Source organism: Lepidochelys kempii, chromosome 1 (genome assembly GCF_965140285.1).
Source record: "Lepidochelys kempii isolate rLepKem1 chromosome 1, rLepKem1.hap1, whole genome shotgun sequence".
Lineage (NCBI taxonomy): Eukaryota > Metazoa > Chordata > Testudines > Cheloniidae > Lepidochelys > Lepidochelys kempii.
The window spans coordinates 119,097,114-119,120,867 of record NC_136380.1 but is presented as its reverse complement, the minus strand read 5'-3'; the positions used below and the strand labels follow the sequence as shown (position 1 = coordinate 119,120,867).

Below are 23,754 nucleotides of genomic sequence, written 5' to 3'. Positions count from 1 at the left end.
ATGGGCCAAAATCTGATTTATAAGGAAAATTCAGTTACAACCTTAACTATGGTGTGGCTACCGACAGCCCCGATCCCCCATGTTATTGGTTCCAGCTGCATTCTGTCCTTATAGATTTCTTATTGTCACTGCCGATCTCAGCACAAATGTTAGAAACATATTGTGAAAGAAGAAAAGGAGTACTTGTGGCACCTGTTACTCTGAAACCTGTCATTGTGAAAGAAGAGACCCTACTTATTTTATTTTCTTGAATAAAGTCCGTTATTCACTTTGACCTCTCTATAACTCACTGTTACAAAGGTAAAGTTCAGAAGGATTTGATTAAGGGAGCTTGGAAACCCAAGCACTGTCATCCATGCATTCAAAATGTCAAAAGCTTCAAGCATGTGTCTGTGAAACATACGTAAGGAGGCTAATTAAAAGCCTTCTTGTTTTCCACCCCAATTCTCCATGGGAAAACAGTATCTTGCTTTCTACTGCTACTCCTCTCCAATCTCTCTTGGCCATAATGAAATCTGAAAAACCTAGCAGATTGCTTGTCTGACTATAAACATCACCTTTGCATGTATTCTGGATTAACAGCTCTCCTCAGCACTTCAAGCTGTCATAAAGTCATGGGGGAGATAGTACTGTATTCTGGCATTTCATTATTCTTTCCCTGATATGCAAGGGCAGATTTTATACACTTACAATACTGCCAGCCTTACATCAAAGTACTGTCCAAAACCCGGGGCTTTCTCAGTTTGAGCATTCTGGTAACGACTTCAATTTCAACCTCTACATGCAAAAAATCAGCCATAAAATGACTTGAGTCAATGGGAAAAAGAGCTTCCCTCAGAACATCACCAAAACAGCCTCCCTCATCAATTCTTTATTCCATGACATGGGGTTATTGGCTTGTCTCTGTAAATTAGAGAGTAGCAGACTTGTTTTGCCTAATTTCCAGTCACTCAAAATTGCATACTAGAAAGTTCAACTTGTAATGAAGTCTATTGGGTTCATGTTCTGCTTAGGTGAAACCTTAAGATGTGGAGCAGAGAGTACACGATACATGCAGAAGGGGAGTGCGGGGGGATACGGAATGGAACAGGCAGAGCAAAAGACAAAAACAGAGACTGCACAGAGGACTAAAGGAACCAAAAGTGGGGAGACACAGTCTAATTACAAAAATAAATATAGTGGGCTGGAACCGGGAGTAGTGGCTGGGCCTGAGTTGCCCTACCGGCTACTGGGAAAGTGGCACAGACTTGGCAGTGGATCAGAAGACTGCCTGAAACAGCTTGTCCAGTGGGACTTTGATACTGTGGAAGATGAGAACTAAATAGTGACTGGCCGGAAGGCTGAGACATGAAGAGGGAGCATCCTGACTCCAGAAAGAGACCACCGGGCAAGTCACAAAGAGGAAGTAACTTGAGCGGAGAGAGAGAAAGAGAGAAACCAGGGGCAAGCAACTTAAGAAGGGTATGTCAGACCAGTTCAGAACTAATTCCCAGGTGCAGCCACAAGGAGGCGCCCCAGCAGTGATTGAACCCCATGACAACTCCAAGAAGAACAGTATGATGTTCACCTAATTTATTCTAAATAAAAGGGCCAAGTACATATTTCTTGCCCAGCAATTCCTGATGCCCTAAAACAAGAGCTTTCTTTCATTAACTCCACATTTTCACACATTTTTCAGCGAACTGAACAGTTATCTCAAAAGCAGGCACCTGGAATTCTTCAGGCAAACATTTCTCCTCTGGCACTTGTATCTTTTCAACTTTTGTCATAGCTGTCAGCATTAATGGCTCTTGCTTGACACCATATACTAGATAAGAATGAGAGAGGAGAAAATTATAGAAAAATGGACAATTATTTCTGCATTACAGCCAACTACTGGTATCAATTCTTGAATCAACACACACGTTAGGGCTTGCTTCAAAATGGAAGGTTACTGAAACAAACATGGCACAATATGGCTCACTAATATTTTAGAGGATGTCCCCTTCTGGGATGTTGGTTGCTAAAGGCGTAATTCACCCCGGTATAATTTCAGTAGGATTACACCAGGGATTAATATTGTGCTATGTCTTTATTAGGCTTTTATTAACAGAAGAGCAGAGAAACATAAGAATTCATAAATCCAGCCTGTAAAAAAGATTCATCTAGTCATTTCACATATTGTTCGAGACATTAATGTATGATATTTAAATTATATTCAGTAGACAAATGAGCATAACTATATGGGTTTGACAGCAGGAGATTTTTACTTTCTGTAAGCTCAGCTAAGTATAGCCAAAAAGAAAATTAATCCATCAGTGTTTGCGCATCTTAGTATGCAGGTTTGTCCTGTTGTAAATGTCACCGTTCAGGGCAACCGCGCCTGTATTCCTCCTTATGGTTCATAAGGGCACCCATTCCAAGCTCCCAGCTCCTCAGCCATCACCTCTCTTGGGCTGACATCCACTTCTCTCTTCTTCCTGAACAGGGTTTTTCCAGGCTGCACAGTTCCCTGTCTACACCGTGATATTCCCAGCAAGCTAGACTGCCCAAAAGGCCAGTATCTGCACTTTGCTTTCTCTCCAGAGGCTAGAACCAGTGTATTATCTGTAGTTATAAGTTAACAACACAACTCTTTTTAAGCAAGCACATACTATTTTTAAGGTGAAAGCATTACATAGAAAACATATTAAAAATTTAAAAAAAAAACAACCTACACACATGCTAAAAATCTTCTCAGAGGTCACCCTAACTTCAACAAGGTGTCAATCCTTCAGAACTCAGAAATGCTTTTTCCCCGTGGCAACAAATTTGTGACAGTCTCACATTCAGACTCAGAACCACCATAAGCATTTCAGTCTTTCCTTTATACAGCTTCGGATTTTGCTCTTGGCCTTATGTAAAAGGTGATCAGCTCACAATGGCCCACTCCTCAGGGTGTACCTTCAAAAAGCTTTTGCATAACCAAGGGTGGGGAATTTGCATTTACCTTCCCCTAGACCCTGTGTACTCAGAGGAATATTTGGTCCAGGGCAGAAGGGAAAAAATGCCATACTAATAAAATATGGAAAACAAATAATTGATTTAAAGAACAATTGCTAAACAAAATAAAGTAAAATAAACAAGCCCCTTGTCAACTGAGTACAATATTTTTGAGGATAATCCTCACTATGAGTATTAATCGTAAAGGGTTGGGTCATACTGGTCCCCCCCGCCGCAGTTTAGCACTCTATATTTTTTTTCTTCTGTGAAGGTAGTTACTTGTCTCCATATGTCCTAGTACAAAGAGAAGCACCCACCAGCACTTGTTGCTTCATTCATGTGCCTGTACTGCAAAGTGAAATTTAGAAGATCTTTTCACTTTAACTTTACTATTTGCACAGGGAGCAAAGTAGCAATCTGAAATTGGAGTAAAGAGGAAGTAATCAGATTTTGCCATTTCCCTTCACGGCAACAGCAAAATGAAATTTAGGGAAACCCCTCAATTTCCTGTCAATTCAACTCTGTTCATACATAGAACAAAGTAGCACAGGAGGGAGAGAGAAGGGGAAGTGAGCAGTTAGACAAACGGGGAAAAAAGGAAGACTGTTCCCTTGTGTTCCCCATCTGCTGGCTGTCTTCACCTGGTCTCTCGTCTTATACTGCAGTAGCCTTTACTCCAAAGACCTTACAGCCTTTTTGTTCTATGTTTGTCGTGCTATCGTGTCCTGATCCATGACTGGAGCTACTAGGCACAATCCACAGTACAAATGATAAATAAATGACAGTTGCAAAGATGCTTCTGGGACACACACACACGCCACACACGCAAAGCCTTCCCTCAAAAATAAAATTCTATTGTAGCTTTCAAACAAACAAAGATTCCCAACCCTCTGCCCTACGGCTTAAGATGTCTCCTACAATAATAATTAATCAAGACAGTATATGGCACTTCATTACATTACTCTCACATTTTTACAGATACATAAAAAATACTTGAAAGAGCAAGCCACCCGCAATTTAAGGACAATCATGAATCTTGGTGAGAATTTATTATTGCTGAAACTAGAACAGAAGTGTCTCAAATTGCAAGCTAAGCCATCTTCCCTGCCAAGTAGGTTTATTCTTCTTCAAATTAGTTCAGGAGTAGTAATAGGAAAATTAAGTAGTGGTAGTGAAAAAAAGTTACGTAACTTAAGCATACTGAGGTGCAGGAGGATAATCAATGCTTGCTAAAAGCTTGTATATCATAGCAGGAGGAGATTAAACAAAATGGAAACTACCACTTCTATAAAGACAAGGGGAAGGAAGTCAGTTATTTATTTTTGAGGATACACGCAGATAAGACAGAAAAATCAAAGAGAAGGCAAAGCAAATCATGTCTCACTGGAGACCAGATTAGAACCCAAAGAATCAGTTCATCTCTAAGGCCCCAATCCTGCAATGAGCTCCTGTAAGCAGGAGCCAAACTGCAAAGGTGAGCCAAACTTCTGAGCCAAACTGCCAAGGTGAAGCAGTCTGTCCAAGCACAAATCATTGCAGGACCCGGACCCAAGTTGCAAAAACATGAGTAAAAATAAGCCAGGGAGTTGCCTACTTAATCACAGGAGCAAATAAAGACCTAAAAAGCTATCCATCAAAAGCAATTTGGACAAAACATACACCTTATGAAAACTGGTTGAGTTAACTCAAACAAATAGTATTTTCTACCTTTAAATTGTCTCACAAGAGTTGACAGCATGTCATTTAGGAGGGCCAGAATATTTTTTTATAAGTAATCAGTAATTAGACAGTTTTTCTATCACTATTAAATATTTCTGGGTCAAAACAGTTCAGGGCCAAAATTACTCTCACTCTTCCCCCTCAGCCATCATTTTGATAAGTCATACACAAAACTAATGTTCATGATCCCTTTCCAGAAATCTTTAGCTAACAAACACTGTTCTTACAGCTGTCTACATTCTATACAATATCACTGGATGGCAGTTACTTAGCACAACAAATAAGGCTCTGATTCTGCAGAGGTATGTACATAATCTATGTGAATACTCCCAATAAAATCAATAGGGCTACTCGCAGTGTGTAAAGTTAACTATTCGCTTAAGGCTTTGCAGGATCGGAGCCTAAGGAATTACATTGTCTTTTGTTCCAGTAGCAATTCTGGGAGGAAAGGAATCAGCTTCGACCCAAAAAACTGGCAGGTACAAAAAAGAAAAGGGGTGAGTGGGTATTCCAACTAAAAAGTTAAAAATAAATAATTACATCTGAATTCTCTTGACATTTCCTGATGGAAAGCTGTGGCATGCAGCCTCATGTATAAGATGCTTATAGCAATACATTGTTATTGTGGAAATCAGTGGTCACTTTTATTTCATTTACTGCTTCAAGAATAAGCATAGTACAAAATAATAAAAGTTATCTAACTAAAGTCAGATCAGCTCATCTGCAGCCATAACAGAGCACAGAAATAGCCTGCAGTGCCAACAGCTACAAAGAGTTCACATCTGTAAGCCTTGCTGAATAAGACTGCAGACACTACCAAGCATGCCATTTAAGTGAACTTAACTGTGCCATTTATCCATTGACAAGTCATTGAAAAGAACTGAACTGATGACCTTACTCTTTAAGTGTCTTTAAAAGATACAAGAATAGAGGTATCTTCTAACATCTCACACTCACACTCTCTCTCAAAAACACTATCTGCATGTCATGTCAGTGCTTTCATCATACGCTCCCTGCAGGTCTGCTTGTTAACAGCAACATATCAGTATATAGAGAATGCGCCATGTTGTGTAGTGTCATCAAGTGGCTTTAAACTCCTTATCAGTCTAATACCATCTGGGCTACTTAGGCTAAGCAAAAGCTATAAGCTATTTGTCAATCAAGCAGCAGAGGATAAAACTGAAAGTAAGGAGCAAGGCAGGGGAGGTTAGGGTACGTGCACTGCTAATCAAACTTTATACAATGTCTCTTGAATGCTGTAACTGGATGGCAAGTATTTAAAATGGTGCAGAAAATAAAGACTATGTAGTTACTATTTAGTTACTGTGAAATCTTCCTTCTCTCTAATAAGGAACGAAACAATTCAGGGGATTGTTCTGCACTGCTTCAAACACGCACCATTTGTTTACTGACTAAGATGTTGAATTTGAATTGGTTCAAGAATTTGTTTATTAAAAGGCAGACTTTCAAAATGTAACCCCCCCTCTGTTCCCAAATGTATGAATCTGTTAGCAATGTCATTTTTTCAGATCGTTATAAACAAGAATGTAAACTGTAGACGTATTAGCATTGTCACTTGCTAGCAATTTATAAAATGCACTGCTCCAATCTCTAATCCTCTAAAATACACAAAGAGATAACAATGTGTTGGGATCTCCTTTGGGCACAATGATTACACTGTCACTTTTGGACAGAACATTGTTCAAAACTCTGTATTATATCAAATTTAATTAAAGGTGAACTTACCATCTGGGTCTTTAAAAGTCAGTGTGATGAACTTGCTAGCAACCATGAACATGAATATCACCCAAAAGCATGCAGCTAACAGCAGCCACTGATGGTGCATGTTGTCAGATGTGAGCCATATAAAACTTTTGTATCTTCCTGCTTAAAAAAAAAAAGTAAAAATTACAACATACGAAATATATTTTCTTCTATTTTATAAAACCAGTACTTTGTACAGCCGACATTAAAATACACATATTATATTTTTGCCTGAAATCAAATACACCTCGAGGAGTAAACTTTATAACAATATCGCCTTTAATAAATATAATACTTCTACAGTTATGATACCATTTTATTACTGGTGTTCTAGTAACTGCTAGAGACTCTAGCCTGGCCAAGGCTGCCACCATGCTCGGGTGCTGTATGAAAGGGTAGTAAAAGAATATTCCTGCCCCAAAGACATGACTATTTTGGGCCCCCACCCTGCAATCAGATCCACAGGGCAAGCCCTTTTTCTCTTACAGAGCCCCATCAAAGGCAACAGGGCTTCAGGAAGGTTAAAAGTTTCACCTGGAAAGATTGCAGGATCAAGTTATTGGTTTAAAAGCAAAGCACAACAGGTGGTGAACCAAAGAGGAATGGGAGAGAGGATGGAGTAACAGTGGTAGGCTACTTAGGCATGCAGTTGGCAGATATGCTGGGGTAGGAAGGCTGCATGTCGGTTTTGTTTAGTTTTGATCAGCAGCTGACATCTTAGCAATTGACTTCCATGGGAGCAGCTAGGCCAATGTTGAGTGCTTTTGCAAATCCCACCCGTAAAGGTTAAGTCTATACAACTTTTTAAAATTCTAGTTCAATCTCCATTTACCTGCTAAGACCTGAGATCCCTCAGGTGTTGATGTTTCATTGCAAGAATGAAGCAGAAGCTGTATTCCTAACCCTGCTTTCAATATCAGTACTGCTTCAACTGGTGCTGGATAAACACAAGATACCCAAGGGCCTGAATTTGGGTATTTGCACTTCACCTCTAAGAGAACTCTTCTCCGTGAAGATAAATAGGATAATGAAACTTTGATAGCTCTTAACGAGGATCTAACATACAAATGTCAAACATTAATATTACTTCACAATAACGTAGTGAGGCTTAGCTAAATTATTAGCTCCCCCACCCCTTCAATGTATCATTTTTAATTTGGCTGTTGAAAGACAGTTTCCTTCATTATCATACTATGGGTATGTCTACACTACGGAATAAGGACGAATTTATAGAAGTCGGTTTTTTAGAAATCGGTTTTATATATTCGACTGTGTGTGTCCCCACAGAAAATGCTCTAAGTGCATTAAGTGCATTAACTCGGCAGAGCGCTGCCACAGTACCGAGGCTAGAGTCGACTTCCAGAGCATTGCACTGTGGGTAGCTATCCCACAGTTCCCGCAGTCTCCGCTGCCCATTGGAATTCTGGGTTGAGATCCCAATGCCTGATGGGGCTAAAACATTGTCGCGGGTGGTTCTGGGTACATATCGTCAGGCCCCCATTCCCTCCCTCCCTCCCTCCGTGAAAGCAAGGGCAGACAATCGTTTCGCGCCTTTTTTCCTGAGTTACCTGTGCAGATGCCATACCACGGCAAGCATGGAGCCCGCTCAGGTAACCGTCACCCTATGACTCCTGGGTGCTGGCAGACGCGGTACGGCATTGCTACACAGTAGCAGCAACCCCTTGCCTTCTGGTAGCAGACAGTACAGTACGACTGGTAGCCGTCATCGTCATGTCCGAGGTGCTCCTGGCCACGTCGGCTGGGAGCGCCTGGACAGACATGGGCGCAGAGACTAAATTTGGAGTGACTTGACCAGGTCATTCTCTTTAGTCCTGCAGTCAGTCCTATTGAACCGTCTTATGGTGAGCGGGCAGGCGATACGGACTACTAGCAGTCGTACTGTACCATCTTCTGCCAGGCAGGCAGGATATGAGGATTGCTAGCAGTCGTACTGTACCATCTTCTGCCGAGCAGCCATGAGATGTGGATGGCATGCAGTCCTTCTGCACCGTCTGCTGCCAGCCAAAGATGTAAAAGATAGATGGAGTGGGTCAAAAAAAGAAATAGACCAGATTTGTTTTGTACTCATTTGCCTCCCCCCCTCCCCTGTCTAGGGGACTCATTCCTCTAGGTCACACTGCAGTCACTCACAGAGAAGGTGCAGCGAGGTAAATCTAGCCATGTATCAATCAGAGGCCAGGCTAACCTCCTTGTTCCAATAACAACGATAACTTAGGTGCACCATTTCTTATTGGAACCCTCCGTGAAGTCCTGCCTAAAATACTCCTTGATGTAAAGACACCCCCTTTGTTGATTTTAGCTCCCTGAAGCCAACCCTGTAAGCCGTGTCGTCAGTCGCCCCTCCCTCTGTCAGAGCAACGGCAGACAATCGTTCCGCGCCTTTTTTCTGTGTGGACGCCATACCAAGGCAAGCATGGAGGCCGCTCAGCTCATTTTGGCAATTAGGAGCACATTAAACACCACACGCATTATCCAGCAGTATATGCAGCACCGGAACCTGGCAAAGTGATACCGGGCGAGGAGGCGACGTCAGCGCGGTCACGTGAGTGATCAGGACATGGACACAGATTTCTCTGAAAGCATGGGCCCTGCCAATGCATGCATCATGGTGCTAATGGGGCAGGTTCATGCTGTGGAACGCCGATTCTGGGCTCGGGAAACAAGCACAGACTGGTGGGACCGCATAGTGTTGCAGGTCTGGGACGATTCCCAGTGGCTGCGAAACTTTCGCATGCGTAAGGGAACTTTCATGGAACTTTGTGACTTGCTTTTCCCTGCCCTGAGGCGCATGAATACCAAGATGAGAGCAGCCCTCACAGTTGAGAAGCGAGTGGCGATAGCCCTGTGGAAGCTTGCAACGCCAGACAGCTACCGGTCAGTTGGGAATCAATTTGGAGTGGGCAAATCTACTTTGGGGGCTGCTGTGATGCAAGTAGCCCACGCAATCAAAGATCTGCTGTTATCAAGGGTAGTGACCCTGGGAAATGTGCAGGTCGTAATGGATGGCTTTGCTGCAATGGGATTCCCTAACTGTGGTGGGGCTATAGACGGAACCCATATCCCTATCTTGGCACCGGAACACCAAGCCGCCGAGTACATAAACCGCAAGGGGTACTTTTCGATAGTGCTGCAAGCTCTGGTGGATCACAAGGGACGTTTCACCAACATCAACGTGGGATGGCCGGGAAAGGTGCATGATGCTCGCATCTTCAGGAACTCTGGTCTGTTTCAAAAGCTGCAGGAAGGGACTTTATTCCCAGACCAGAAAATAACTGTTGGGGATGTTGAAATGCCTATATGTATCCTTGGGGACCCAGCCTACCCCTTAATGCCATGGCTCATGAAGCCCTACACAGGCAGTCTGGACAGTAGAATCATAGAATATCAGGGTTGGAAGGGACCTCAGGAGGTCATCTAGTCCAACCCCCTGCTCAAAGCAGGATCAATCCCCAATTTTTGCCCCAGATCCCTAAATGGCACCCTCAAGGATTGAACTCACAACCCTGGGTTTAGCAGGCCAATGCTCAAACCACTGAGCTATCCCTCCCCACCAAAATTGAAACACAGCATTTAATGCTGGAAGGGACCCCCAGATCATAGAATATCAGGGTTAGAAGGGACCTCAGGAGATCCTCTAAAGCAGGGCCAATCCTCAATTTTTACCCCAGATCCCTAAATGGCCCCCTCAAGGATTAGAACTTACAGCCCTGGGTTTAGCAGACCAGTGCTCAAACCACTGAGCTATCCCTAGTCAGGAGCTGTTCAACTACAGGCTGAGCAAGTGCAGAATGGTGGTAGAATGTGCATTTGGACGTTTAAAGGCGCGCTGGCGCAGTTTACTGACTCGCTTAGACCTCAGCGAAACCAATATTCCCACTGTTATTACTGCTTGCTGTGTGCTCCACAATATCTGTGAGAGTAAGGGGGAGACGTTTATGGCGGGGTGGGAGGTTGAGGCAAATCGCCTGGCTGCTGGTTATGCGCAGCCAGATACCAGGGCGGTTAGAAGAGCACAGGAGGGCGCGGTACGCATCAGAGAAGCTTTGAAAACCAGTTTCATGACTGGCCAGGCTACGGTGTGAAAGTTCTGTTTGTTTCTCCTTGATGAAACCCCCCGCCCCTTGGTTCACTCTACTTCCCTGTAAGCTAACCACCCGCCCCTCCTCCCTTCAATCACCGCTTGCAGAGGCAATAAAGTCATTGTTGCTTCACATTCATGCATTCTTTATTCATTCATCACACAAATAGGGGGATGACTACCAAGGTAGCCCAGGAGGGGTGGTGGAGGAGGGAAGGAAAATGCCACACAGCACTTTAAGCACAGCACTTTAAAAGTTTACAACTTTAAAATTTATTGAATGACAGCCTTCTTTTTTTGGGGCAATCCTCTGTGGTGGAGTGGCTGGTTGGCCGGAGGCCCCCGCACCGCGTTCTTGGGCGTCTGGGTGTGGAGGCTATGGAACTTGGGGAGGAGGGCGGTTGGTTACAGAGGGGCTGCAGTGGCAGTCTGTACTCCAGCTGCCTTTGCTGCAGCTCAACCATACACTGGAGCATACTGGTTTGGTCCTGCAGCAGCCTCAGCATTGAATCCTGCCTCCTCTCATCACACTGCCGCCACATTTGAGCTTCAGCCCTGTCTTCAGCCCGCCACTTACTCTCTTCAGCCCGCCACCTCTCCTCCCGGTCATTTTGTGCTTTCCTGCACTCTGACATTATTTGCCTCCACGCATTCATCTGTACTCTGTCAGTGTGGGAGGACAGCATGAGCTCGGAGAACATTTCATTGCGAGTGCGTTTTTTTTTCTTTGTAAGCTTCACTAGCTTCTGGGAAGGAGAAGATCCTGTGATCATTGAAACACATGCAGCTGTTGGAGAAAAAAAAAAAGGGACAGCGGTATTTAAAAAGACACATTTTATAAAACAGTGGCTACACTCTTTCAGGGTAAACCTTGCTGTTAACATTACATACATAGCACATGTGCTTTCGTTACAAGGTCACATTTTGCCTCCTCCCACCACGTGACTACCCCCTCAACCTTCCCCCTTCCCTGTGGCTAACAGCGGGGAACATTTCTGTTTAGCCACAGGCAAACAGCCCAGCAGGAATGGGCTCCTCTGAGTGTCCCCTGAAGAAAAGCACTCTATTTCAACCAGGTGACCATGAATTATATCTCACTCTCCTGAGGATAACACAGAGAGATAAAGAATGGATGTTGTTTGAATGCGAGCAAACATACACTGCAATGCTTTGTTCTACAATGATTCCCGAGTACGTGTTACTGGCCTGGAGTGGTAAAGTGTCCTACCATGAAGGACGCAATAAGGCTGCCCTCCCCAGAAACCTTTTGCAAAGGCTTTAGGACTACATCTAGGAGAACCGCAAATGCCAGGGCAAAGTAATCCTTTCACACGCTTGCTTTTAAGGATATATATTGCTCCATGTATAGTATTTTAAAAGGTACACTCACCAGAGGTCCCTTCTACGCCTGCTGGGTCCAGGAGGCAGCCTTGGGTGGGTTCGGGGGGTACTGGCTCCAGGTCCAGGGTGAGAAACAGTTCCTGGCTGTCGGGAAAACCGGTTTCTCCGCTTGCTTGCTGTGAGCTATCTACAACCTCCTCCTCATCATCATCTTCTTCGTCTCCAAAACCTGCTTCCGTATTGCCTCCATCTCCATTGAAGGAGTCAAACAACACGGCTGGGGTAGTGGTGGCTGAACCCCCTAAAATGGCATGCAGCTCATCATAGAAGCGGCATGTTTGGGGCTCTGACCCGGAGCGGCTGTTCGCCTCTCTGGTTTTCTGGTAGGCTTGCCTCAGCTCCTTCAGTTTCACGCGGCACTGCTTCAGGTCCCTGTTATGGCCTCTGTCCTTCATGCCCTGGGAGATTTTCACAAAGGTTTTGGCATTTCAAAAACTGGAACGGAGTTCTGATAGCACGGACTCCTCTCCCCAAACAGCGATCAGATCCCGTACCTCCCGTTCGGTCCATGCTGGAGCTCTTTTGCGATTCTGGGACTCCATCATGGTCACCTGCAGCTTGCCACGCTGGCCAAACAGGAAATGAGATTCAAAAGTTCGCGGTTCTTTTCCTGTCTACCTGGCCAGTGCATCTGAGTTGAGAGTGCAGTCCAGAGCAGTCATAATGGAGCACTCTGGAATAGCTCCCGGAGGCCAATACCATCGAATTGTGTCCACAGTACCCCAAATTCAAGCCGGCAACGTCGATTTAAGCGCTAATCCACTTGTCAGGGGTGAAGTAAGGAAATCGATTTTAAGAGCCCTTTAAGTCGAAATAAAGGGCTTCATTGTGTGGACCGGTGCAGGTTTACATCGATTTAACGCTGCTAAATTCGACCTAAAGTCCTAGTGTAGACCAGGGCTTTAAGAGTTTTCTTCTTAAAAACCATGCTCAGTCGCATTCAAGTCAACTATCCTTTGGATTTTTATAGACACTGTAGAATATTCAACTCCGCTACCCTCACAGGAGGACAAATACCTTGTCTTCCATTTCTAGGTCAATTCCGATCTCCTAAGCACAACATTTCTGAATCAGGCTTTACTCCATTATCGAAAACTGGAGTCCAGAAAGGGCAAGTACTATGATTGGAATTCTAGAGCAAGTTCCCACTGATTTCTTTCCAGACTCAAATCAGCAATACTTCAAAATAGGTTTCATTCTAGCACAATGTGTTACAGCCCTTTCCCTAAGATTCGTGCTAGAGTCTCAAGTCTCAGAGGTGACCTTTTCCAGTTTATCACTACACCCACGACAGCGAAATCTTCTAGCAATTGAGCCAAAACTTTTACTCTTGTTTACAGACATCCTAGTACTTCCACCAGCACTTGAAAAATTTATTAGACTCTTACTGATCAGAAGTAGATACAAAATATGAGCCAGGAGGCCCTTCACCAATTTAGCACCATTTTTTGGAATTCTTACTCATGTTTAATGGTACCTCATTCCTTGAGTAGCTCTTCAGAAAATAACAGGATTACTCAGAGTAAGGTCTACTAAACACAAATAAGGGAGGCAGAATTCATCCTTTAATATTCATAACATATCTGCTAGGAAGACAAGTTTTGTTATTGTGATGAATATGTGGGTGCTCAGTAAGGATTATTAACCTGTATCCCCAAATGTGATTTATGTATTCGATTTCTAAGATGGTGTGTTAGACTATTAGAGAGGAGCAGACAGTTTCAATGTACTGTACTCAGATCTGCAGGGTAGTAGCAGTTGGTATATATAGGAAACCACAGCCAGATCCTAAGGGTGGAAGAATGATTCCACCCCAAGATAGGAAAACACAAGAGGCCTATCACCTGAGGGGGTGCACTCAGAGACTAGAAAGGGGACAGAGATACAGCCAGCCCCGTAGCCATGACTATTATCATTCTCATTTTACACATGGAGAAGCTGTGGCAGAGAAGTTATGCGATTTTCATCTAATCTTTTGGTAGACACATTATCTACTTTCTGCAACCACAGATGTATATTGATCATATAGCTTTCACACAGGATTCACCGTAACTTATATATTAACAGTGGGCCCTGGAGTTTGCTCCCAGGCAGCTAACCAAGCTCCCTCAATATTAACCAGCTCTTTAACTATCTCAGGAACCACGACTACTCAGGATTCTAAATAAAAGTAACTGATTTCAAAAGTAAACCCTGTTTAGAGATTATACTCATTCAAAATAATGCCCCTTAAGAACTTACAAAAAGCAACACCTTACATTTTCCTTCTCTCTAAATCCTTCTAGGGGGATGCTCTACTGCACTCCAAACCAGGGTTCCTGAATATCAAGATATTTCCAATCTCTCCTCTTCATCTTTGTTTTCCATCATGCTGCTAGTTCATTCATATATTTACCTGCTTCCTCCATCTCTTTAATTTTGTTTGTTTCTGAAGTGCTTCTTTTATTTAGAGATATTTTTCCTTTTTAAGCTCTTCTGCTTCCTTCTGCATTTAGTTTTAATCCCGTTATTTTTTTCTTATCTGTAGTTTTAAGTTTCTTCTGAGTCTTCTCTTTCTTGAGCACATAGGGACTTTTCAGCCTCTTCCCTGTCTCTCACTTCAATACCACCAATTTGTTCTGTAGGGTGGTGAAATCAGAAAAGCTTCCTCACCATCTCTTTGGTTGCCTCCTGCTCCCTGTGCTCAACTATCTGCCCTAACTTCCAAGGAACCCTAAAGCCAGCCAGCTATAATATTCTGTCACCAGTTCTAAAAGTACTTATCACATTTTTGCTCTTTAATACATTTATTAAAGAGGGTGCAACAGGGGAGGCCTCCCGATTCATACTGAGAAAGTAGGACAATTGGCTTGTTATCTTAGATGCCTGTACATGAACGTAAGAAGCCTGGGAAACAAACAGGAAGAATTGGAAGTCCTGGCACAGTCAAGGAACTATGATGTGACTGGAATAACAGAGACTTGGTGGGGTAACTCACATGACTGGAGCACTGTCATGGATGGGCATAAACTGTTCAGGAAGAACAGGAGTGGGAGAAAAGGTGGAGGAGGTGCACTGTATGTAAGAGAGCAGTATGATTGCTCAGAGCTCTAGTATGAAACTAGAGAAAAGCCTGTTGAGAGTCTTTGGGTTAAGTTTAGAGGCAAGAACAACAAAGGTTATGTCAAGGTGAGAGTTTGCTATAGACCACCAGACCAGGAGGATGAGGTAGATGAGGCTTTCTTTGGATAACAGAAGTTTCCAGATCGCAGGCCCTGGTTCTTATGGGGGACTTCAATCACCCTGACATCTGCTGGGAGAGCAATACAGAAGTACACAGACAATCTAGGAAGTTTTTGGAGAGTGTTGGGAACAACTTCCTGGTGCAAGTGCTGGAGGAACCAACTAGGGGTTGGTCACAAACAGGGAAGAATTGGTAGGAGAAGTAGAAGTGGGTGGCAACCTGGACAGCAGTGACCATGAGATGGTCGAGTTCAGGATCCTGACAAAAGGAAGAAAGGAGAGCAGCAGAATACAGATCCTGGACTTCAGAAAAGCAGACTTTGACTCCCTCAGGAAACTGATGGGAAAGGAGTCCAGGAGAGCTTGCTGTATGCATGCACCGCTTACAGGCTGGGGACCGACTGGCTAAGCGGCAGTTCTGCAGAAAAGGACCTGGGGATTACAGTGGACGAGAAGCTGGATATAAGTCAACGGTGTGCCCTTGTTGCCAAGAAAGGCTAACGGCATATTGGGCTTCATTAGGAGGAACATTGCCAGCAGATCGAGGGAAGTGATTATTCCCCTCTATTCGGCACTGGTGAGGCCAAATCTGGAGTATTGTGTCCAGTTTTGGTCCCCCCCACTACAGAAGGGATGTGGACAAATTGGAGAGTGAAGGGCCAAAATCCATTTGTAAGATCTTAACTACAGTTTCTGCTAAGAACTTTTCATATAGGCCCGGATGAGGACTAGCTAACAAAGAACAATACATGGCTAAGAGAAAGCTGAGGTAAACACATAACTTTGTGTGTTTCTAGTCAGTGAGCAGAGTCAGCATAACTCCGAATGTAACTGGCCATCTTTATCGTGACTTATAGACACATGAAGCACTGAGAAAGGCCTCACGGTTACTCCTTAATGCAGGAAGGAGATAGTGGTATAATACCCCTCAGATCCCAGACAGAGTTCGGGTAGAGGCCTAATATGATCAACATGAGTTATGACACCCTCCTCTCACAGATGTATGCCAATCCTAGCCCACAGAAATGCAAGGGTAAACTTATAAACGATTGTTATTCTTAAGTACTAATTACTGCTTTTTTGCTTTAAATCTCCAGTAATGTACCTGTTGGTCAACTGGGAGAGCTGCTACCTCACTCCCCTGGACCCCAAAATTAGGATTTAACCTATATACTTTAATAGACATAGTTTGGGGGTAATTACCTGTGTGTCAGTAATATGTTAATTTGGTCCTTGGGCAGAACCATTATGTAATCTTTTAGACCATTGGCTTATTGTGCTTATCTTGTCTTGCTGCTGGAACCTATCCAGGGGTTTGGGAAAACCCATCCCCGTCGTGTCTCTCCGTCCAATGAGCACCATATATAATCTATTGTAACTAATTGTTTTGCAGCGTCTCTGAGCCCAATAAGCAAAGTGACACTCCGCCAGCAATGTGCATAATAAACTCCTGTGCTTGACTCTATACGGTGTGGATTATTGTTCCTTCAGAGAGAGTCCTGCTGAATTGGAATTAATTTGCAAACTGGATACAATTAACTTAGGCTTGAATAAAGACTGGGAGTGGATGGGTCATTACACAAAGTAAAACTATTTCCCCATGTTTATTCCCCACCCCACACCGTTCCTCAGACATTCTTGTCAGCTGCTGGAAATGGCCCACCTTGATTATCACTACAAAAGATCCCCTCCCACCCCCCTGCTCTCCTGCTGGTAATAGCTCACCTTAAGTGATCACTCTCGTTACAGTGTGTATGGTAACACCCATTGTTTCATGTTCTCTATGCATATAAATCTCCCCACTGTATTTTCCACTGAATGCATCCGATGAAGTGAGCTGTAGCTCACGAAAGCTTATGTTCAAATAAATTTGTTAGTCTCTAAGGTGCCACAAGTACTCCTTTTCTTTTTGTGAATACAGACTAACATGGCTGCTACTCTGAAACCTGAAAATTATTAGGGGGCTGGGGCACATGACTTATGAGGAGAGGCTGAGTGAACTGATCTTATTTAGTCTGCAGAAGAGAAGAGTGAGGGGGGATTTGATAGCAGCCTTCAACTACCCGAAGGGGGGTTCCAAAGAGGATGGAGGTACGCTGTTCTCAGTGGTGGCAGATGACAGAACAAGGAGCAATGGTCTCAAGTTGCACTAGGTCTACGTTGGCTATTAGGAAAAACTATTTCACTAGGAGGGTGGAGAAGCACTGGAATGGGTTACCTAGGGAGGTGGTGGAATCTTGTACATCACAGCAGGCAAAAGTGTGTCTGCTGCATGTAGCCGATATGATCAGTTGAGCAGTTACACTTAACAATGGACAGTTGCTAGGTGTGGTCGCCAAGCCAGGCAACCAGGAAAAGGAATTTCAAAAATTTGTGGGACTTTAAAGGGGAGGGGCAGCTTTCTATCTGCCTGACCAGAGAAATTCACAACAGTGACCAGAGCCATCAGTGTGGGGCATTGTGGGACAGGTGCTGGAGTCCAGTAACAGTTTACGTAAGCATAGGGTGACCAGACAGCAACTGGGATGAGACGGAGGGTAATAGGTGCTTATATAAGTTAAAGCCCCAAATATCAGGACTGTCCCTATAAAATCAGGACATCTGGTCACCCTACTTAAGTAGCACAGTGTCTACACTCTGACTGCATTGATCTAACTACATCAACTGTGACTCTACACTGCTCGGGGAGGTGGTGTTATTAAATCAGTGTAGTGGGGTGCTTACACTGGCAGAAGCCAAATTTAACTGAAGATGTGTCCACAGTTAGGTCAATATAAGCTGCCTTGTGTCGACCTAACCATGTAGTGTAAATTAGGCCTATATTTTTTCCATTCTTAGAACGTTTATTGAGGGGGCCCACAATATCCACCGACACTCAGGCAAACACCTATTTAATAATGGGCGGAGGTTGCAAAAGTTGTTTGCAGGGTCCCTTTGACCTCTTATGCTTCTGACATAAGGCACAACTCGCACAGTATCTATTACTGTCTCAAACAGCTGAGGCCAATAGAAAGGCATTTTGGGACATATAAGTAGGGGCATTGCCAGCAGATCGAGGGACGTGATCGTTCCCCTCTATTCGACATTGGTGAGGCCTCATCTGGAGTACTGTGTCCAGTTTTGGGCCCCACGCTACAAGAAGGATGTGGAAAAATTGGAAAGAGTCCAGCGGAGGGCAACAAAAATGATTAGGGGACTGGAACGCATGACTTATGAGGAGAGGCTGAGGGAACTGGGGATGTTCAGTCTTCAGAAGAGAAGAATGAGAGGGGATTTGATAGCTGCTTTCAACTACCTGAAAGGGGGTTCCAAAGAGGATGGCTCTAGACTGTTCTCAGTGGTAGCAGATGACAGAACAAGGAGTAATGGTCTCAAGCTGTAGTGGGGGAGATTTAGGTTGGATATTAGGAAAAACTTTTTTACTAGGAGGGTGGTGAAACACTGGAATGTGTTACCTAGGGAGGTGGTGGAATCTCCTTCCCTAGAAGTTTTTAAGGTCAGGCTTGACAAAGCCCTGGCTGGGATGATTTAGTCGGGGATCAGTCCTGCTTTGAGCAGGGGGTTGGACTAGATGACCTCCTGAGGTCCCTTCCAACCCTGATATTTTATGATTCTATGATTCCCAAGACAGAGCCCTAACATTATTCACTGTGCTATGCACTTCCTCTGCTGTTCCCTCTGGGGCCACTGTAGTAGCATTGGGGGTGCAGGTCATGGGATGACCTTAAGTTTGGGACAATTTGGCTTTATATGGCCAGGAGATCCGCAGTGATGGCAGACTACCTGCCCTCCCTTAGGGCAAGGACTTTTAGAACCTGGGGTCCCTTGAGGTGTTTTTTTTAATCAAAGTTGAGATTAGGTTTCTTCCTAGACCCCTTTTTTCTCTTAAACTGGTTAACAGAGAGATTACCCTTCCCCTGAGGTTTGCACCCCCGATGAACCCTTGACTCAATATATTCATCAGCAATTTCTCCTGTCTCCAAAATAGTGGAAGGTTTTTCCACCACACAGATGGTTGCTTTTGTTTCATCAGTCACCATTCACAATAGTTCTTGCACCATCAGAACAAACTGTTTTTCATAGTTACCTTTAGGCTCATATTCAACATGTGTGATATTGTCAGACATTTTAAGATTTCTACACTTCAATCAATAGGACTCAGGGGTAATCTTAAACCTTTTCAAAATATTCTCTTTAAATCTCTTATACACCTTTAGCACCATCTTGCTCCATATCATTAAAAACTTGTCTTGCCTTCCCAGGTAATCTGGTCAAAAGGACTGGCATCCACTTATCCTCTGGAATCTTGTGGATCCCAGTCTGTCAAAGGTGGACAGGAATTCCTCAATAGTCAGTCTCTTGAGTGGGCTTTCTCCCCTGCAGTAATGCTTTGGGTGGGGTACTCACTGGCTGAGGCTGCTGCTTTTTGCTGCTCCAGTACTTTGAGCTGCAAGGTGTGGGCTTCCATCTGTGTCTGGTGTGCTCTCTCCTTAGCTTGTAGTTGTTTCATGCATCTGCAGTGAGCTTCCTTCCCAATTTCAGCATTGGTTTTGCATCTTTCATAGGCTCTCTCCTCCACCTCCCCAGTTTCTTCCTTCTCCTTGATCTGGAGTTCCACCATCAGTACCTGGTGCTCACATTCTTCCTGGGCTGCCTGGTGCTTCAGTTGAACCAGTTCCACTGCAGCAGTCTCTGTGGCATTTGGAATAGGAGGGTGCTCAGACCCTGCTCCTTAGTCAAAGTCTATGAGTGCAGCTCTCAGTTCTTGATCTGAGGCTTTCTTTTGGGGATATTCCCCTATTTTTTGCATAATTTTTCAATGTTGTTTGTTTCAAGATCCTCATCTGACTGTGATTCACTCTGACTGTCATTCAATCTGTGACTAATCTTTAAATACTTAAATACTCAATATAAAATTTAAACTTTTAATAGCAGTGGGGTTATGAGCTATAAACCCAATTGACTGGTGGAATGTGAATCTTGCCAAGACTACACCAATTGTCACACTGCCTGGAGTGACTCACGACCGCAAGCATCAACTTCAGGACAGACTGTAAAAAACTGGGCAGACATCTCAAACTGGTGGTGTGTTCTATACTTAGACTTTACCAACCCAGTAACAAATGTGAACTCCTGGATCACTATAACAGCCTTACCATGGAGTATAACATAGTCCCAATAGGCTCTGCAGTCTATCTTATCACCCAGGCAAGTTGGGAAATGGTCACTTACACCAAAAATCAAAAAATATTCAGGTTGCTTCCAGTCCCAAAAGATCAGTCACTTACCCCAGATCAATTGGTATCCTAGATCTTACACAAAGACAACGCATGTAGCCAATTCTGTAATAAACTAACTAAAGGTTTATTTCTTTTTCCTAGTTAATAAGAGTTATTTATAGGTTAAAGCAAGCCAACATATACACACATAAATGAGTTGCAATCTAAATCCTAAGGGAGAGTGGTAATGATCTGTCAGTTCAAGATGTCTCTTTCAAGGCAAACCAAGGGATAAACCTCCTGGAACTCCTGCCTCAGTTTAGAGTCTCTGGCCCTGTGAGAGTTCAAGCAGCAAAGAGATGAAAAATTCTCTTGTGACTCCCCGTTTTATCTTTTACATTTAGTCTTCAGGTCTGTGAGATGAACGTAGCATTTCCAAGGTGTGATAGGGACAATCACCAATCCTTTGTGTCACAATGTTCGTTAATGGCTCGTTTAATCTCGATAGGCAAACATTTTCTAAGTTATAAAGCAAAACTTACATATTTCCTTATAGCGTGGAATACAGCATTACAAGTGAGATTAATGCATGCAGCAACTTACAAGCATTTCATAGAGACTAAATGCTAAATACACTCTTATAAGACTAATACCTATTTTGAACAAAACTAACATACAGTGAGCTGGTTTGGTTCCAGCTATGAATTTGTCAGTTCTTAGTTAATCTCTATGGCCTGGCACTTGGTTCACCAGCGTCACACATTGATTCCCAGATGTATGTCTACCCACCCTTTTAGAGCTCTCTCACTTATTCTTATAAAGGGAAGAAAACCTCACAAAGCTCAGCAAATTTCCTTCATTTTGCTTGCTAGACAAGTTTCTACGGAGTATACCTCTCAATTCTGACAGTGACCCTTGACTGTCAACAAGAGAACTGAATGTACTGACATTACTTTTAACCTCCAGGCATTCTTAATAGAACTAGTAGGCATGGAAAAACTCTCCCACCATGCATTTTAATCTTGATTACTCATTCATAAGAAGTTACAGATATTCAGGATATTTTTGCTTTGGATCCCTTCTTTGGAGATGGGCTCACTCTCTCGCTCACCAAAATCTTATAAGGGAACCAACCCTCAGCAAAAAAGGATACATGAATTTCAAATAAGGAACTTGAAGAAGAGCTCTCTGTGGTTCGAAAGCTTGTCTCTCTCACCAACAGAAGTTGGTCCAATAGAAGATATTACATCATCCACCTTGTTTCTCAAATAAGTGAGTATAAGTGATCTCCTGGAATCTAACCCTTTTTAGGGACTCCTCACTCTCCCCGACTGTCCTTTGCATTGCATGTGTCTAAGGGTAGGTCTACACTAAGGCTACATCTACACTACAACCGGATTGATGCGCCGGTGATCAATGCACTGGGGGTCGATTTAACGGGTCTAGTGAAGACCCACCAAATTGACCACAGATTGCTCTCCAGTGGACCTAGGTACTCCACCCCGAACAAGAAGAGTAAGGTAAGTCGTCAGCCCCGCACGGTGTAGACACTGCACTAAGTCTACCTAAGCTACGTCGACTCCAGCTATGTTATTTACGTAGCTGGAGTAGCGTAACTTAGATCGACTTATCGCGGTAGAGTAGACATAGCCTCAAAACGCTACATCGCCGCAGGCTGCTGGAGCACTTAAATGAAAATGCTCCTACACCCACAGGAGAGAGCTTTCCCATCGGCATAGTTAATCCACCTTCCTATGAGGTGAAAGCTATGTCAATGGGAGAAGCTCTCCCGCCAACATAACGCTGTCTACACGGGGGTGGGTTGGTATAACTACGTCACTGAGGGGTGCGGATTTTTCACACCCCTGAACCAGAGAGTTATACCGACATAGCTCTGTAGTGCAGACCTGGCCTGACTTAGCCTATGTCTGCGCTGTCAGGGAGCCGCTCTCCCACCGACATAGTGCTGTCCATACTGGCACTTTTGTCGGTGAAACTTACGTCTGTCGGGAAAGCGGGGTTCACAACCCTGACAGACAGAAGTTTTACCAGCAAAAGTGCTCGTGTGGACACAGCACTACAGCAGCCTGCAGGCTGTAGTGTCTTCAGTGTAGACCTACCCTTGCTCCCTGGACTTTTCTGGGTTTTGAAAGCCCCAGGCAGGGCTCTGGCCGCTGGGCTGAGAAGTGCCAGTGGGTTATTGGTCTTTAGTACCTAGGAGTTTTGCATTAATCCAGGGGCGGGGGGCTTTTTCGCAATCCCTCATCTTCCAACGCCCCAGGAGGCTGGAGGGGCCAAGCGGGAAGCGCAGCCACAGCTCCGGCCCTCGCGGGAGATGGACCGTCTGCCCTGCCTGCGGCATCCGGGCTGCAGGGACGAGTCTCCGGCGGCGCAGCATCCCGCCCTGCTCGCCGGCCCCGCAGCCGGGCCTCCCCCCGCCCCGGGCGGGCTCGGCAGCGGCGGCACCGCCTCCGCGGGGTGGGCGCTGCGCACGGAGCCCCGCCGCGCCCGCGCCAGCCCCGCCTCCACCTACCGGGCCCTGCAGCGCCGCTCACCGCAGCCTCGGTCTCCGCGGGCGGAGTGGCAGCTTCGCGGCCTCCCTCAGTCGGCGGCGCAGGCGGCCCGGGGAAGCGGCTCTAGCGGCTGCATCGCGCCCCGCCCCGGCTCCTCCCCGCCCCGGCTCAGCGGCTGCCCTGTCCGGCCCGGCTGCCTCCTCCACATACCGCCGGGCCCCGCGGAGCTCGCTTCCCGCCGCCACGGGGTGGGGAGGCCGGCCCGGCCCCGCGGGCGGCCCCCGCCGCGCTGAAGCAGCCCCTCTCCCTGCCGGGGCGCGGGAGGAGGCGGCGGGGCTCAGGCGAGACCCCACCTCCAGGGCGCAGCAGCGCCTCCCCTGGCAGCCTCTCCGGCCAGCTCCCTTCCGGGGCCCGACTCTGCCCCCAAGGGGGCGGGCGACACCAGCACAGCCCCCACCCCAGAGCCGCCGCCTGCCCTCCCTGGCCCTGGGGAGCGCGCTCCTCGGGCACTCGGGGGGAGGCATCCTAAGGCCGGGCTTCGCGGCCCGCTGGGGTTTGAGGGTAGCTGAGGATGTGGCCGGGGATCCTGTTTCAGTGAGACCTTCTAATTGCAGCCCTTTTCGTTTAAATCCCCACCTTCAGGCTCTCCAACCTGGTTAGCATTTATCTAATAATAACATCATAACCAAGCCCCAGTCCTGCGCCCCTGGACACCCACTCCCATAGGATTATGGACCAGTTCAGGAATCTGCCCATGGATCACATTGAAGAATCCAGGCCTGAGTGCAGGGCTGCTAATTCTCACCAGTTTATTGTGAGTCTGACAATGTTTGTTAGAGCCCAGCTGCTGGAGTCA

General features: G+C 45.2%; 1 protein-coding gene across 5 annotated transcripts in view; it reads right to left on the bottom strand.

Moving 5' to 3' along the window:
* CHST10 (carbohydrate sulfotransferase 10) overlaps positions 1 to 23,352 on the bottom strand; it is a 32,489-nt gene extending 9,137 nt beyond the window's left edge. Inside the window, exons 1-3 of one of the 5 annotated variants that reach the window (XM_073352041.2) lie at positions 22,919 to 23,352; positions 6,427 to 6,567; positions 1,710 to 1,807 (exon numbers count right to left, since the gene is read on the bottom strand). In XM_073352041.2, the coding sequence (XP_073208142.1) occupies positions 1,710 to 1,807; positions 6,427 to 6,526 (198 nt within the window). In that variant the 5' untranslated portion in view covers positions 6,527 to 6,567; positions 22,919 to 23,352. The remainder of the gene's footprint in view (positions 1 to 1,709; positions 1,808 to 6,426; positions 6,568 to 22,918) is intronic. The other 4 variants (XM_073352051.2, XM_073352060.2, XM_073352071.2 and 1 more) reach the window with 4 other exon arrangements.
* Positions 23,353 to 23,754: the final 402 nt, after the last annotated feature.